Below are 18,161 nucleotides of genomic sequence, written 5' to 3'. Positions count from 1 at the left end.
ACAAACCTTCAAGCTCAGTGAACCAGCTTACATCTGGAACAAAATAAAGACCCACTCTCTTGTGGACCGAGAGGAGGAGAGCGCTGTCTTGGAGGTGAAAGGAGGACGTCGGGTTGGCTGTGCACCCTTGCAACCAGTGGATCTTAATGCTGGCTTCGGCCTAACGCTGGTTCAGGGGAGCAGCCAACCTGCAACGATGGCTGCGGCAAGTGCTCGTGCCCCAGGTCAGGGGGTCCAGAACACCATCCGTGTTTCCGTAAAGAAGGTGGATGAAGGTGCACCTGTGGACCGCACCTTCTTCGTGAAGAGGGTCCTGTTGGACTGTTGTGGGTTCGCTGCTGCGGACATTTACTGCCTGCAGGATTTCCCCGGAGGAAGTTTTTACGATGTGACCTTCAGGAGTGCCAAGCTTTGCGAGCGCTTCCTGGAAGTTTACAAGGAGAAAGGAGGTGAGGGCCCCCTATCTGTATTGACTGCTGTCCCGCTGTTTGTGATGCCAGCGCAGAGGAGCCGTATGGTGACTGTACACATGTACAACCCGCATGTGCCAGCAGTTGATGTCCTGACCTTCCTTGGAAGGTACGTGAAGGTGGAAGGGGACCTAAATGACATCATGGACCCCTTTGGCATCTGGACCAGTAAGAGGCAGGTCAAGGTGACGCTGAGGATGGGTGCAGACGGGAACGTCGTACACCCACCGTCCAGCTTCGCGATCGGCGGGAGCAAGGGCTACCTGACCTATGCAGGGCAACCTAAAGTCTGCCATGTCTGTGGTAGGTCAGGTCACGTGGTGGCCGTCTGCAAAGCCACCATCTGCAGGAACTGCAGGGAGGAGGGACACCTTGCAAAGGATTGCCCACAAGAGAAAAGCTGCAAACTTTGCGGGGAAGCGGGCCACCTCTATCGGGCATGCCCGCAGCGGGGGACCACCTACGCCCAGGTCGCCGGCAGGGGCAATGCGGGGCCAGCGCCCCCAGAGGAGAGGAAGGCACCAGGCCCCAGCAAGGACCCCACTAATGTGCAGGAAGGCCAGGTCGTGCAGGAGGGCCCAGCCCCGCAGGATGGGCCCGAGGCCAGCAAAGCGCCCCTGCAGGCTCCGGTCCCCGCCGACAACCCGGAGTCGATGGAGGCGGCGACAGGCGACCCAGGGGAGTTGACGACGGTCCGGAAAGCGAGGAAGAAGGTGTGTCGACGGGCCCAGGAACCGCAACCATCAGGTGGGAAGAGGCAGCTACAGGGGGGTATAAGAGCTCCTCTGACGAGGGGGATTCGAAGAGGGCCCGCCTGAAGCAGAAGTTAAAGATCTCGAGGGAGAAGGAAAGCAGCACCACGCTTCCAGGTGACGGGAGGCGTCCTGAGGCTCCGTCCGACACCCAGTCAAGTGCCGCTGGGGCACTGGAGGGCCCCCCGGAACTTACAGGTGGGAAGGAGGAAACGGCGCGTCCCCAGCCTGACCCGGAGCCAGACCCTCCTGCCTCCACACCCGCGACAGGTGAATACCTCCCGGAAGGCAGCACGGACAGTTTCCTCAGCCCGGAGAGCATCCAGCAGTTACCCCGGGCAATGGGCATGAAGGGATCGATGGAGGGGCTGGACCTTGGACTTGGGGAGGGTACTGCGGTCACTGCCCACAATGGGGGTACGAGTTGCGAGCATTAATGTGCGCAGTGTCAAGTTCACCGCAAGATGTGTATCCATGTTGGCCTACCTGACTGCCATCAAGGCGGACCTCCTGTTTCTGCAGGAGTGCGGGATACCGCACCTCGGCAGGTATGGGAAATGGTCTGGCACCTGGATGTGTGGGCCTTCGATCTGGTCGGCGGGTAACGACTGTCGCTCCTCGGGCCTGGCTATTCTGCAGGGAGGAGGGACACCTTGCAAAGGATTGCCCACAAGAGAAAAGCTGCAAACTTTGCGGGGAAGCGGGCCACCTCTATCGGGCATGCCCGCAGCGGGGGACCACCTACGCCCAGGTCGCCGGCAGGGGCAATGCGACTTCACCAACTCTCAAGTTCAGGAGGTGGTGGGGGGGGGGCGCCTCCTAGTGGCTGATGTCACCTACACGAACGCTCCCCTGAGGCTGATCAACGTGTACGCCCCAGTGGTACGGAATGAGCGGTTGGCCATCCTGCAGTGGCTTCCACCCCTGCTGGCTACGTCCAGGCCGGTCATCCTCGGTGGAGGCTTCAACTGCATCATTGATGCAGATGGAAGATCCGGCGTGGGGACAGCGGGTGGGGGGAGTCAACTGGACGTCACGTCCAGATTCCTGATGGGCACGGTGAAGGACGCCAAGCTGCTCGACGTCTTCAGCACCCCTGCAGATGGAGCACAGCGGAGGTACACCTGGTCGCAGCCAGACAGGTCTATTCGCTCAAGGATAGACTTGCTGTTTGTGTCACGGGCGTTCTCGGTCAGGTCCACCGGCGTCGAGCCGGTGTTCTTCTCTAACCACTGCCTCCTGCTGGCCGACTGTCACTTACAGGACGACCAGCCGGCCGGCAAGGGGATGTGGAAGCTCAACACGACTCTGTTGACCCCAGAGAACATCGAGGAGCTTAAGAGGGAGTACGCCGGTTGGAGAACCGTGAAACTCCTCTTTGAGTCTCCGGGCGACTGGTGGGAGACGGTGAAGGAGATCATCAAGAGGTTCTGAATCCTCAAGGGTGTTCAGAAGGCAAGGGAGAGGCGGGGAAAGCTGTCGCGACTCCAGAAAAGAGTGCAGAACCTGCTCCTTCTGCAGTTGATGGGGGTCGATGTCACGGAGGACCTCCGCGAGGTGAGGGGCCAGCAAGCCTCGCTCTTCGCCGCGGAGGCCTCCAGGATAATCTTCCGGTCCAGGGTCCGCTCCATGGAGCAAGATGAGACGTGCTCACGGTTCTTCTGTCAGAAGGTGCACAAAGAGAGCTCTGTGCTTAGCCGGCTGAAGGAGGACGACGGCTCGGTGACGTCGTCTCGGCCCGACATTTTGAGGATCAGCAGATCCTTCTATGCCGGACTGTACGACACAAAGCCCACAGACAGCACGGCCTCCGAGTCGTTCCTGTCGTCTATCACGGAGGTCTTAGACGACGGCACGAGGGAGTGGCTGGACCGGCCAATATCCCTGGACGAGGTAACCAGAGCCCTCAAGTTCTTGGAGAGGAATAGGACTCCCGGGAGCGACAGCTTACCGGTCGAGCTGTATTCCGCTCTGTGGGACCTGGTCGGCCAGGACCTGCTGGAGGTGTACGATAGTGCGCTTCGGGCAGGGGAAATGTGCAAGTCCATGAGGAAGGGCATCATCACCCTCATTTACATGAGGAAGGGGGAGAGGGAAGAAATTAAGAATTGGCATCCCATTTCACTATTGAACGTGGACTACAAAATCCTGGCCAAGGTCATAGCCAACTGGGTCAGGTCTGTCCTGGAGTCGGTGATTCACCCTGACCAAACCTGTGCTGTGCCGGGCAGGAAAATCGCTGAGAGCCTCGTGGTCATCAGGAATACAATCACCTACGTACAGGACAGGCGGGTGGACACCTGTTCGTCAGCCTGGACCAGGAGAAGGCCTTCGACAGGGTCTCTCATGCTTACATGAGGGACGTCCTCTCCAAATTGGGGTTCAGGGAGGGCATCCGCTATTGGATCGGCTGCTCTACGCCAACATCGTTAGTGCAGTCTCGATCAACGGGTGGGAATCGGACAGTTTTCCTGTCAGATCTGGAGTCAGGCAGGGCTGCCCGTTCTCTCCTGCCTTGTTCGTGTGCTGTGTGGAGCCCTTCGCTGCATCCATCAGGAAGGACGTGAGCCTGAAGGGCGTGACTATCCCAGGCAGCGGAGGCCTTCAGGTCAAGATTTCCCTGTACATGGACGATGTCGCCGTCTTCTGCACCGATCATCGGTCGGTGAGTAGACTATTGGACATCTGCAGCCAGTTTGAACTGGCCTCGGGTGCCAAAGTCAATAGGGGTAAGAGCGAGGTCATGTTCTTCGGGAACTGGGACGACCGCTCCTGCATCCTCTTCACCGTCAGGACAGACTTCCTGAAGGTGCTGGGTGTTTGGTTTGGTGGAGCTGGGGCGTGCACTAAGACTTGGGAGGAGCGTATCACCAAACTGAAGCAGAAGCTGGGCAGGTGGACGCTCCGGTCCCTCTCCATCGCGGGTAAGAACCTGGTTGTCAGGTGCAAGGGGCTTTCGGTACTGTTGTATGTGCTGCAGGCCTGGCCTATTCCCTGGACCTGCGCCGCTGCAGTCACCCGGGCCATCTTCCACTTCATTTGGGGGTCGAGGATGGACCGGGTCCGCAGGGACACCATGTACAAAGACCTGGAGAATGGGGGAAAGGGCATACCGAACGCTACCCTCGCCCTGACGGCTACCTTTGTGTGCGGCTGCATCAAGCTGTGCGTAGATCCTCAGTACGCAAACACCAAGTGTCACTACTTACTGAGGTTCTACCTGTCCCCGGTGTTGCGAAGGATGGGCCTGGCCTCGTTGCCGCGGAACGCTCCAATTAGTTGGACCGTTCCGTACCACCTGTCCTTCGTGGAGAAATTTTTGAAAGGAAACACCTTTGACCACAAGGCCGTCAGGCAGTGGTCAGCACGTAGTATCCTCAGGACCCTTCGGGAAAAGGGGAGGGTGGATCCCGTCGTGTCGTTCCCCACGCAGACTGCCAAAGTCGTTTGGCAGAATGCCTCATTGCCAGAACTTTCAAACAAGCACAAGGACATTGCTTGGCTGGCGATGAGAGGGGCTCTGCCAGTGAGATGCTTTATGCATGCCCGGAATCTCTGCGCCACCGCACGCTGCCCTCGAGGTGTCTGCAGGGGGGACGAGACTGTCGATCACCTCTTTCTGGAGTGTCCCTCTGCGCAGGAGGTCTGGAGGGGGATGCAGTGGTATTTGTCGAGGTTCGTCCCGAGCAGCTCCGTGATGCGGGACTCCGTGCTCTATGGGCTGTTTCCTGGGACGCACACCGAAACCAACATCAACTGCGCCTGGTGGACCATCAATGCGGTGAAAGACGCTCTTTGGTCTGTCCGCAACTTGCTGGTCTGCCAGCTGAAAGAACTGACCCCGACCGAGTGTTGCAGACTGGTGCATTCCAAGGTCCAGGACTACGTGCTGAGGGACGCGCTAAAGCTTGGGGCAGCCGCCGCCAAGGCACGGTGGGGAAAGACCACGGTATGAAACCCCTTGTCCAGAATTGAAAAAAGGGCCCTATCTGGTACCTGGGCCCAGCTGGCACCTTCCCCAACTGGTCAGGGAGCCAACTGGGACTGTGCCGGGTGACGACTGCCAGGGTATTTTCTTTGCTTTGTTTTTTTTTCTTCTTTGTTTTTTTCCTTTAGTTGGTGTATGTACCCCCTGGGTAACCCCGAGCGGCTTGCATGACTGGGTAGGTGTATAAATATGTTTTATTTTTTGTACATCTTCTGAATAAAGTATATTTTTTCAAATAAAAAAAGGTAGCGAAATGTCTGAAAATGAACCTTCCAGCTCAGCAAGCAAACTCACATCCAGAACCTCAACCTGAGCTACAAATCTTCTCAAAACTCGCTAGGGGAAAACTCTGATGGAGTCATACCAATTGCATGTAACAGTGATTGGCTTCCAACAAACACAATCAATTGTTGCAGGACTTCCTCCTTGCCTTGACCTATGCTGAGCCTGCTTGGTCAGGTCAAAGTGAGAATGTTCACTGATGTCTACCGGGTGTGATGTGAGGAAGAAACTTTTTTTGTGTGATGATTGCAAATGATATGCAATTCACTGCCTATATGGTGGTTTAAACAGAGACCATCAATGATTTTGCAAAGAATTTGGATGGCATGAAAGAAATAAATTGAAAGGCTAGAGGAATACATTGAAAGAATGGGACTGACTGAATTGTTCTGGAGACAGCGGACATGGACTTAAATGAGCTGAATTAGCCCCTTACACATTGTACTACAGAGTTTTTACCTTCAGCTTAAACCAGGCTTCTCATGGTTTTGTTTCATGCGCAAGACTATTTTCTGATGAAGGATCTAGGCCCGAAAAGTCAGCTTTTGTGCTCTTAAGATGCTGCTTGGCCTGCTGTGTTCATCCAGCTCCACACTTTGTTATCTTAGAACCAATCTGTTAATTGAACTTTATGCATCAAACACATTGCCCATCCTGAGATGAACTGAGAAATTGCGCCAAGTGCAGCAGGCTCAGTAGATTAGGTGTTTTGTACAAAGTCAATCTGAACTCAGAACCAACATTTCTGAACATTAGCTGAATCTGGATTTAATGAGGGTAAACTCAGTGGGACTAAGAGGTATCAAGGGGCCTCCCGCACATATCTAACTTTCCAGGGGTATTATTAAAGAATGCTGCCTGAGCCAGTAGTGGCCTACATGTACCAATAATGTAGGTGGAGAGGAGTACATGGCCTGAGATAGGAAATTAGCAAGCAGGACCTCCAAAAGTAGAAATCTCCAAATTACTCCCAGTACTACATTTAAGTGAATATAGATATTAAGCACAGCATGAATGAATGCATAGCTGGAGAGATGGTGCAAGAAGGAGTGCTTTAGTTTCTTTGAGGAAGCTGGGCCCTGTACATGCCAGACAGATTGCATTGAAACAAAGCTGAGACCAGTTTCCTTGCAGGGTGACTTTCTAGTGCTAAAATAAATTTATTTCAGATATCCAGCATGTTTTAATTTGATTTTTTTTAGTGCTGCTGGGGAGATGCAAAGTAACTTGACTGTGTGTGGACACCAGGAGGTAATATTGGAGAGGAAGATGATATGCAAAGAATATTGGGAGAGATAGATATTACTAGAGAAGAAAACACAAAGTTTTCGTTGAGTTCAGCATGAGACAGGCGATAGTAAAGCATGTACATGAATGCGCTGAGTGTGTTAATGAGTTTGAAGAGTTGCATACAGGATATCAATGGGACGTACATTGTGGCACTAACAGAGACTTGGCTCTTAGAAGGGCAGGAATGGGTATTAATTAATCCTGGATACAAGGTTTTCAGGAAAAATAGGAAAGGAAGGAAAGAAATGAAGTGGCAGTATTGATTAAGAAGACCAGGGTGGTGTTGGAGAGAAGGGGTATCCCAGAGGGGCATAGAGTGGAATCTATTTAACCTGAGCGCAGGAAAAAATGAAATTATATTGCTCTGTATAGCATGTTAGCTGCTAGCTATTGGGTAAAATGTAAAGGAGTTAATTTAGAAGGCAGTTACAGAGCTGTGAAGAACAATTTGGGTGGAGGGCCTTGTTTTATTCTTTAAATATAGTCTGGAATAGTGGTAGCATAAAGAGCATAGAGAGGCAAGAATTCTTAGTATTTGTTCATCAAACTTTTCTACAGCTGTATGTTTCCATTTTAATTAGAAAAGTTACCTTAACTTTTGAACACTACATGGGCCAAGAGGATGAGGGTTCTACATGGAAACACTTAGGACCAACAATCACTATCTTGTGAGGTTTAGGTTGTCTGTGGAAAAGGAAAGGAGCAATCCAAATAAGAATAATTAACTGAGAGAAAGCCAACTTCACTGGAGTAAGATTGGATCAGACCCAGATAAATTGGAATCAGATTAGCCACAAAAGTGTAAATGAACAATGGGCTACCTTTAAAAATCAGGTAGCTCAGGTACAATCTCAGATTGTAACTTCCTTGCAAATGTATTCCTTTACATCTTTCCCAATCGTTTGTGGTTTATACATTACACAGAGCAATGTTATTGCACTGCTTTGTTCCTGAGTTTAAACAAAATAGATTCCATTCCAGGCTTCCTTTCTCTCTAGCACACTATTCTTCTTTGCTTCGTTTCTTATTTTTTCTGAATCTCCAATCCCAGGAAGGGGAAAGAACATTAATATAGGAAATTGTGAGCTTGTCTACTTTGACACTAAGATTAAAAAAGCAGATTATCATTTAAGTGGAGAAAGACTTTGGTACAGAGCAATCTGGGTATCCTGGTACGAGAATAATAAAAAAAAAGCTAGCATGCTGGTACATTGACTAATTGGGTCAGCAAATTTAACGCTGCCCTTTAATGTAAGGGAGTACAAAGGAAGGGAACTGTTCAATAGTTGCACTGGGCCTTAGTTCAGCCAATCTGAAATGCTATGTAAACTTAAGTGGGTATATAATTGCATTGGAAGCTGTTGGAGAATGTACGCTCAGCTGATTCTTGTGATGAAGGGGTTGTGTTATAAGGAAATGTTGAGCAGGATAGGCCTATACTTATTGGGATTAAGAAGAATGAGCAGTGCTCTTCACAAAACATCTAAGATTCTGAGGGTACATCACAGGGTAGACAAGGACAGGATGACCCTTTTGTGAAGTAGTAAACGATAAGTCACTGAATATATTTTGTGGCTGAATTGATACAGATTTAAGATCAACAATAGAGCAAAGGATATTGGGGCAGGTAGGTGCTGCTGAAGTTTGGTGATATCAGCAGTGCATCTTAATGAAGTTTTGCAGCATAGAAAAAGGCCCCTTAGCCCTTCATGTCTGCACTGATCATCAAGATTCTATTTATTTGTATCCTTATTTCCAGTACTTGGCCCATAACCTCATACGTTTCTAACCAGAGTTGGTCCACAGCTTGAACCCAGAACCTTCATGTACTAATTCTCTGCAGGTCCCAAGCAAGAATCTTACCCCTGAACCAACAAGCCAGTCATCTGCAAATTTAGCGAAAGTACTTTCTATCCCCACATTCAAGTCATTAACACTGATTGTAAATAGTTTTGAAAGTCTAAGTCCCCTGCTTTGTCGGGGTGGTCACCACAAAAAAAAATCAAAGTTGATCAGGCAGATTTTCCGCTTCTGAATTCATGCAGATGCCCAGGCTAATGATTTGGGGAATTACAAATTCCAATTCCTATTCAAATTTGTCAGAGTATCTTCACCAAATGGAATAAAGCTTAGAAATATTACAAGAATTCAAGAAGGCAGTTCACCACTACCCTCTGAATGGAGTTTAGAAGGTGACAAAAAACATGCTGGCCATGCAAGTGAAACCAAGATCTGATGAATGATTCTTTAAAACATTCTTCAATTTTAGGAACGAATCGAGGCCAGGGCTCCTTCCAGAAACTAAGGTGTTAAAATTAAAGTATCCTCTGAGGTTTTGGAGTAGATTTCAGCGAGCCAACCAACCACAACATTAAAGTATCCTATTACTTTATACCGCTGTGAAAAATGCTGCATATTTCTAACATTTGCTAAAAGGTTTTACAACATAGAACACAGTGCAGCACAGTACAGGCCCTTTGACCCACGATAGTGTGCTGACCTATTATCCTATTAAGATCAACCTATACTGCATACATTACATTTTACTATCCTCCATGTGCCTATCCAAGAGTCGCCTAAAAGTCTCTAATGTATCTGACACCACTGCTGGCAGCACATTCCACACGCCCACCACTCTCTTGTGTGAAGAACCTACCTCTGGCATTTCCCCTATACATTCCTCTAATCACCTTAAAATTATGCCCCCTCGAAATAGCCATTTCCACCCTGGGAAAAAGTCTCTGGCTATCCGATCTATCTTTGCCTCTCATCATCTTGTACACCTCTATCAAGTCACCTCTCATCCTTCTTCGCTCCAATAAAAAAAGCCCTAGCTGCTTCAACCTTTCCTCATAAGACCTGCCCTCCAATCCAGGCAGCATCTTCTGCACCCTCTCTAAAGCTTCCACATCCTTTCTATTATGAGGCGGCCAGAACTGAACACAATATTCCAAGTGTGTTCTAACCAAGCATAGCCTTGCACCTCTTAAATTCAATTCCCCTGCCAATGAAAGCCAACACATCATAGGCCTCCTTTACAAGCCTATCAACTTGGGTAGTAACCTTGAGGGATCGATGGATGTGGACCCCAAGATCCCTCTGTTCCTTCACAATGCCATTAACCTGTATTCTGCATTCAAATTCGACCTTCCAAAATGAATCACTTCACACTTCTCTTGGTTGAATTCCATGCACCACTTCTTTGCTCAGCTCTGCATCCTATCAATGTCCCGTTGCAACCTACAACAACCCTCCAGGCTATCCACAACTCTACCAGCCTTTGTGTCATCGGCTAACTTACTAACCCACCCTTCCACTTCCTCATCCACGTCATTTATAAAGATCACAATGAACAGAGGCACCAGAACTGATCCCTGCAGAACACCACTGGTCACTGAGCTCCAGGTTGAACACTTTCCATCTACTACTATCTTCTGTGATAATGGGAACTGCAGATGCTGGAGAATCCAAGATAATAAAATGTGAGGCTGGATGAACACAGCAGGCCCAGCAGCATCTCAGGAGCACAAAAGCTGACGTTTCGAGCCTAGACCCTTCATCAGAGGGTCTAGGCCCGAAAAGTCAGCTTTTGTGCTCCTGAGATGCTGCTGGGCCTGCTGTGTTCATCCAGCCTCACATTTTACTACTATCTTCTGTCTTCTATTGGACAGCCAGTTTTGTATCCAGACAGCCAAGTTTCCCTGAATCCCATGCCTCCATACTTTCTGAATGAGCCTATCATGGGGAACCTTATCAAAACCTTGCTAAAATCCATATTCACCACATCCACTGCTCTGCCTTCATCAATGTGTTTTGTCACATCCTCAAAGAATTCAGTAAGGCTTGTGAGGTACGACCTGTACATCACAAAGCCATGCTGACTGTTTCTAATCAGCCTGTGCTTTTCCAAATAATCATTTCTAATTTCTAATCAAACTGTGCTTTTCCAAATAATCATAAATACTATTCCTCAGAATCCTCTCCAATAATTTGCCCACCACAGAAGTAAGACTAACTGGTCTGTAATTCCCAGGATTATCCCTATTCCCTTTCTTGAACAAGGGAATGACATTTGCCACCCTCCAATCTTCTGGTACTACTCCAGTGGAAAGTGAGGGCGCAAAGATCATCGCCAAAGGGGCAGCAATGTCTTCCCTCGCTTCCCATAGTTACCTTGGGTATATCCCACCTGGCCCAGGGGACTCCTTGTGTTTTTCAAAATTTCTAGCACAACCTCCTTCCTAACATCAACCTGTTTGAGCATTTTTGCCTGTTTCATGCTGTCTTCACAAATGTCAAGGTTCCTGTCACTGGTGAATACCGAAGGAAAGTATTCATTAAGGACCTCCCCTACCTCCTCTGACTCTGCACACAAGTTCCCTCCACTAACCCTGATTGGTCCTACCCTCACTCTGGCCATCCTCTTGTTCCTCACATTAGCATAGAACACATAGGGGTTTTCCTTGATCATACCTGCCAAGGCTTTTTCATATCCCCTACTAGCTCTCCTAAATCCATTCTTCAGTTCCTTCCTGGCTACCCTATATCCCTCTAGAGCACTGTCTGGTCCTTGCTTCCTCAACCTTAAGTAAGCTTTCTTCTTCCTCTTGACTAGATGTTCCACGTGTCTTGTCATCCAAGGTTCCTTCACCTTACCATCCCTTCCTTTCCTCAGTGGGACAAACCTATCCAGTACTCGTTTTCCTCCCTAAGTGTTTTCCATGAACTTTTATTTGTTTTAAATTCTACGTAAAATGGTGATTTGTTCCCTAGGTATGGTTCCAACATTATCTTCCAGTTCTTTGTCCAAGTGACTCTTCAGTGGACATTTTGTGTCTGGAATTCTACTAAAAGATGGAGTAGATCAAACCATAAATTTTTATTCATTCATGGAATGCAGGTGTCACTGGCTAGGCCAGCCTTTATTGCCCATCCCTAATTGCCTATTTCTGTGGATCTGGAGTCACATATAGGTTAGGCCAGGTAAGAATGACAGATTCCCTCTCCACTTCTTGTGTACTTGGGCACCGTCCATTATCCGATGAGCTATGAATACTGCAATCATCAGTGAGCATGTAGACTTGTGGCCTTATAAAATTGGCAAGGTGATTGAAAAATTGAAAATGATTTGTCTTCAGACACTGCCTTGAAGAAACCTACAGCAATGCCCCACAGTTGAGATGACCAGCTTCCAACAAATGCATAATCTTCCTAGATAATAATGACAGCCAGTTGGTAGCCTTCCCCCGATTTTCCTCATTTTTGCTAGTACTTTTGGACAGCACAATCAGTCAATTGGTACTTAAATGTCAAGGGTAGTCATTCTTAATTGTTTTCTGCATATTTGGAGTAGGCTGTCATGCTATATGTGATCATGTGATCCTGGCAGAACTCGAATGTAAATAGGGTCTGTTTCGTTATCCCAGCCTTCTAGTGCCTCAACGCATGTAAATACAGTCCTGTATGTGTAGGAGATGCCTTTTTTTTGGATAAAGTCAAACTTCAACGTTTGTTTCTCTCGCTGATATGCTACTTTAAGAACCGAACTGCATTTGTGACAATGTGCATATGCAATTTTTTTGTAATGATGTATATTTTTGAAATTAAAAAAAATCCTGGTAGAACCCAGATTGGGGGTAGATTTATCCCTGAAGGACAATGATAATTTTAAGACTTTCCAATTGCCTACTATTGGACAAGAACGCATTTGTACGTACATGCATTTTAACTGAAGTAGGGAAATTCTATTCCTAACTTATTTGATGCGTAGTCGTGTAAATCTGAATAGGAATAAAGATACAAGTATGTTTTTATTGAATAATTAATTTCTAATATATACTCCAGGCGGGACGTTAGAATTAAGTTTGACACTTTTGATAGAAAAGCTCTCCGATACTTATTCCCCCGAAGACAAAGGTTTATGACTGAACACATAAGTACAACAAACATACAAACCCGAACTGTACGCTCTCACAGCAAGATTCTCTTCTCAACATCAACTCACTCCGTTTTGCAAAACCCAACAACTTCTCCCCCCCCCCCCATTCCGGAGAGAGGGAAATAAGGGGAGTTAAGTTAAAAAAAATGCGCTCGCACTTTTCCGTTGCTTTTTCCTCCCGTTATCCCATGACTTTTTTTCACAAGAAAAAGAGTTCGATATCTTGCAGCTGACAAAAAAGTCACTTTTTTTTCGGGTTGGAGGCAAATCGCAGCAAGTTAGCACACGTGAAAATAAACAGGAGGAAACACGAGGAAAAGATTCAGCTTCCCCCCAAAAAAAATTGATGAGAGGACGGAAACTGGAGTCAGCGGAAAAAAAATCTTTCCTCTCTCGTGTTTCCCTTGTATTTTGCGCTTCTCTCTCTCTCGACGGTTGCTGAGGCGGGAGGGAAGAAAGTATTCGGTTAGTCTGGACAGCGGGACTACACTGAACAGGAAGATGCCGGCTGCTGTCGAGGACCGGGATAAAACCGAGGAAAACCTCAGCGAAAAATTTCACAGACTCCAGATAAACTCTACCCAGCCGATCGTAGACGACGAAGTGAGTACTTCCCACCCACCCTCGCTCATTCATTTCTGTACAACAAAGCAAACTTCATTTTCAGTCTTCTTGCATTTCTTCCCCCCCCCCCCCCATCGCTCTCTTTTTCCACCTTTTTAGATTTTGGTTTCTCTGACGAGCAGTCGCTTTAAACATTTTTTATGGCGGGGGGGGGATGAAGAAGAAGGAAATCACTGCAACCTCTAGGCAAAAAAAACCTGTTTCCACTGATAAATGATTAGATCCAGACCGAACCCTCTGGAGCTGGCTTTCCCCACAAATTCGAGTGACTCTGCGGCTTATTGAAGTGGGCGGGAGCTCTCGTCCCAAGTTAAATAGTTTTAATAGTTTTTGTAGTATTTTTAGTTGTGGTTTCTTTAAAAATTGTTACACTTTTAAGCCAAACAGAACGCCCCTCTGTAATTTTAAAAACCATTACCCACCGTTAATGTTTACCCTGATAGATGGAAAATTGTCGAAATGTTTTGTTTTTGTCATTCGGGCTGTCCCCGGGAACTCGAGTCTAAAATCGCATTTGTGTAGCCTACAAGTCAAACACTCGAGCACACTTTTTTCGTGTACTGTCCTGTGACTGACCAGTGAATCTGCCCTCCTCATTCTTCAGAGCGAACTTTTAGTCCCAACTCGGGCACGATTCGTTGCGAGAAATACATAATGTTCCCAACCCACCCCATCCAAATCTGCAACCTACTAACGGACTCGTCTTTCAGCAGAACCATCTCCGAGAGAGTACAAGCTTGAAGGGCCGAATGGCTTACTTTTACTTATGGGACTGTGTGGTCCAATGCCTGCTGAAGAGTCATCTAGACTTGAAATGTTAGCTTGGTCTCTCTCCGTCCACGGATGGAGTCTGACCTGTAATTTCCAGCACGATTTGTTTTCAGCACAGATTCCAGCATCTGCAGTAATTTGCTCCTAAAGAAATCGTCTACATTGAGCAAGGGGCTAACTTTTTGCATAATCCTCGAATGTATTCTCGGGTATTGCTGTCTGAACAAGCATTATGGTCAAATAAGCAGGCGATTTATGACCTGAAGCGGGGGCATCACGGAAACGAAGGGCTCCTCCGTGCGGAAACACACACCCCGGTAAAAATGGGCTACAGTTGCTTTCGTCCTTCCATCTGAGCAGATTACTTGTTACTTATTCATGGGATGTGAGCATCAAAAACTTGGCCAGTACTTATTGCTCATTTCCTAAATGCCCAGGTGGTATTCGAGAGCCAACCATGTTGCTGTGGCAAAAACAGACATTGCTGGGGAAACTCAGCAAGGCTGGCAGCAAGAAAGCAAGGTGGGGGGGGGGTCACTGGACTCAATGTTAGCTCTGCTTTCTGCTGTCCATACAGGGAGTCTTAAAAATAGAGATCTTGCTAAAGCAATGCAAGTCAGACTAGTAATACTGCAAACAGTGTTTGTCCCATTATCCAAGGAGAAATTTGCTGTCCTCGGAGGCAATCCAGAGGAGATTTACTAAATTGACCATGGGCGTGGAAGGATTTTGTTGAAGAGACATTGATTAGAATGGTCTTGTACTCAATGAAGTTTAGCAAAATATGGGGAGACCTTATTGAAATCTTTAAGACATGTTTCTCAGGTAGGTGTGGAGAGGGTATTTTCTCTTTACTGAAGCATCTCTGAGCAGAGGGTATGATTTCAGAGTAAGTGGTCACCCGTATAAGACAGATGTGGAGGGTAAAGCATTTGAGGAAGATTGTATTACAGAGGGCTATGTTGGGTATCTGCAAGGCTAAGATGGAGAAGGTCACCAAATAAGCAGGAAAGTGGAGTTGAGGATCATCAGGTGGAGCAGACCCAATGGTTGCTTCTTGCTCCTATGTATCATTGCATTAACAGAATTCAGATTTCACTAGATATCATGGGATTTGAGAATTTGTCACCAGAGCTTTAGCCTCTTGATTCCTAATCCACTATGCCACCACCTTACCTGTAAAACCAACAGCTGCTGAAGTCAAGCTCCCTGGTCACAATGATATAACTTGTACTATTGGATTTTGAATTCCATTGTCCTATTTAATACAAAGAACAGTACAGCGCAGGAGCAGGCCCTTCAGCCCTCCAAGCATATGCTGACGCATTTTGCTCTACCCATACTAAAACTGTCTTCACTTACAGGATCCGTATCCCTCCATTCCTTTCCTATTCGTGTATTCTTCCAGGTGCTTCTTGAACACTGTTTTTGTGTTTTCTCCCATCACCTCCTCTGACAGTGTACTTCAGGCACTCACCACCTTTTGTGTGGAAAACCTTGCCCCCCACACCACCTACCCTTGGCACCTTGAGCCTGTGTCCCCTGTAATTGACCCCTCCACCCTGGTAAAATTACTCTTACTTTTCACTCTACCCGTGCCATTCACAATCTTTTAAACCTCTATCAGATTGCCCCTCAGCCTCCTGCGTTCAAGTGAAAGCAAACCCAGTCTTTCCAACCTTTCTTCATAGGTAAAAATGCATTGCTTTACATTTGTCCAGATTACACTCCATCTGCAAATTTTTGCTCATGCCTCAAACTGATCTATATCCTTGTCATTATCTGCAACTCCACCAAAATTGGTATCACCTGCAAACTTACTAATTAGACCAGCCACCTTTTCCTGCAAATCATTTATGTAGACTACAAACAGCACTGCTTCCAGCATTATTCCCTTTGGAATACCAGTAGTCATAACCCTCCATTCTGAAAAGCATCCTTTCACCACAGCCCTCTGTCTTCTATGATTAAGCCAATTCTATATCTATCTTTGACATTTTGGGTTGAGACCCTTCTTCACAAATGGGGAAGGGGATTCAAATAAATAGGGAGACAGGGGGAGGCGGATAGAAGATGATGGGTTAGGGAGAAGATAGTGTGAGAGGAATCACAGGGTAAAGAGGTGGGGTTAGAGCCAGTGAAGGTGAATGTAGATGGGGAGTTAGGGAGGACAGGCAAGACAAGGTTAGTGGGTATGAGATGCGGGTGGGGCTTGAGGTGGGAGGAATAGTTAGGGAGGCAGGGACTAGCTGGCCTGGTTTTGGGATATGATCAGGGGAGGGGAGATTTTGAAGCTTGTGAAGTCCACATTGATATCCTTGGGCCGCAGCGTTCCCAAGCGGAATATGAAATGCCGTTCCTGCATCTTTCGGGTGGCGTTGTCATGGCAGGGCAGGAAGCCCAGGATGGACATGTCCGAGGAGTTTGGGGGTGTGGAGTTGAAGTTGTTTGCGACTTGGAGCTGCACTTGTTTATTGTGAACTGAGCGTAGGTGTTCCACAAAGCGGTCCCAAGCCTCTGCTTGGTTTCCCCAATGTAGAGGAGGCCACAACAGGAACAGCGGGTACAAAATATATCACGTTAACAAATGTGCAGGTGAACATCTGTTTGATGTGGAAAGTCTTCTTCGGGCCTGGGGTGGCGATGAGGGATGAGGCATAGGGGCAGGTGTAGCACTTGCTTCAGTTGCAGGGAAAAGTGCAGGGGGTGGAAGGATTTCCTTCCACTTTCCTGCTCGGCCTGCTGTGTTCATCCAGCTCTATACTTTGTTAGCTCGGATTCTCCAGCATTGGCAGTTCCTACTATCTCTATGCCAGCTCACGTGCAATGCTATGTGACTTCACCTTGTAGAATAGTCTGCCATGAGGGACCTTGTCAAAGGCTTCACTAAAATCCATGTAGACAACATCAACCACTTTGCCCTCATCAATCCTCCTCTTCGCCTCCTTAAAAAACTTGATCAAGTTACTGAGGCCCCTAACTCCCCTTTACAAAACGCTGCCTATTGCTAATAAGTCCCTTTGCTTCTAAACGTGTATAGACCTTGTTTAAAGTTCTTGAAGATTTATAGCTCCAGTTGTAGACTTGTTCACCGAGCCGGTGTCTTTTGATTGCAGACATTACGTCACCCTGCTAGGTAACATTGTCTGTGCACCTCTGGTGAAGTGTTGATGTTGTCCTGTTTGTTATTTATATGCCTCAGTTTGCTGGGTTGGTTGGTATTATTTCTGGTTCTATTTTTCAGTGACTTATGTATTAGCTTCAGTTCAGTTCAATGTGTTTGTTGATGGAGTTCCAGATGGAATACCAGGCCTCCAGGAATTCCCTGGCATGTTTGTGTTTGGCTTGTGTTTTTATGGCTGTGTTGTCCCAGGTGAATTTGTGTCCTTCTTTGTATGTTGAGACCAGTGAGAATAGGTCGTATCTCTTCATGGCTAATTGGTGTTTGTGTATCCTTTATTGCCAGTTTTCTTCCTGTTTGGCCTATCTAATATTCCTGAGAATCTTTTCCAATAATTTCTGTACCACCAATGTGAAATTCACAGGCCTGTAATTTCCAGGATTAACCCTGTTACTCTTCCTAAGCAATGGGACAACATTGGCTATTCTTCAGTTCTCTGGGACCTCACTTGTGGCCAAAGCGGATACAAAGATGTCTGTCCATGCTCCAGCAATTTGTTCTCTTGCCTACCTCAATATTCTGGCGTAGATCCCAGGGACTTATCTTCCTTGATACTTTTTAAGACGCACACCTCTTCCTTTTTTTAATAGCTACTGGGTTTACAAATTAAACACTCCCTTCCCTGAGATCATCCCCCTCCAATTCCTTCTCTTTGGTATATATCAACACCAAGTACTTATTTAGGACCTCACCTGCCTCTTCTGGCTCCGCGTATAGATTCCCTCTTTTGTCCTTGAGTGGGCCAGTCCTTTCCCTGCTATCCTCTTGCTTTTTATATAAGTATGAAAAGCCTTGGTATTCTCCCTTTAATCCTGTTTGATTTTTCATGACCCCCTTTGGTGCTTCTAGTTCCTCACTTAAGTTC

General features: G+C 47.3%; 1 protein-coding gene across 2 annotated transcripts in view; it reads left to right on the top strand.

Moving 5' to 3' along the window:
* The first annotated feature begins 13,072 nt into the window (after positions 1-13,072).
* Positions 13,073-18,161, top strand: part of tpcn3 (two pore segment channel 3) — a 61,813-nt gene continuing 56,724 nt past the window's right edge. Inside the window, exon 1 of one of the 2 annotated variants that reach the window (XM_048530788.2) lies at positions 13,073-13,323. In XM_048530788.2, coding sequence (XP_048386745.2) covers positions 13,222-13,323 — 102 coding nt within the window. In that variant the 5' untranslated portion in view covers positions 13,073-13,221. The remainder of the gene's footprint in view (positions 13,324-18,161) is intronic. The other variant, XM_048530787.2, reaches the window with a different exon arrangement.

This window comes from Stegostoma tigrinum, chromosome 4 (assembly GCF_030684315.1).
Source record: "Stegostoma tigrinum isolate sSteTig4 chromosome 4, sSteTig4.hap1, whole genome shotgun sequence".
Classification (NCBI taxonomy): domain Eukaryota; kingdom Metazoa; phylum Chordata; class Chondrichthyes; order Orectolobiformes; family Stegostomatidae; genus Stegostoma; species Stegostoma tigrinum.
The sequence above is the reverse complement of the archived record's forward strand: the minus strand, read 5'-3'. Positions and strand labels throughout refer to the sequence as shown.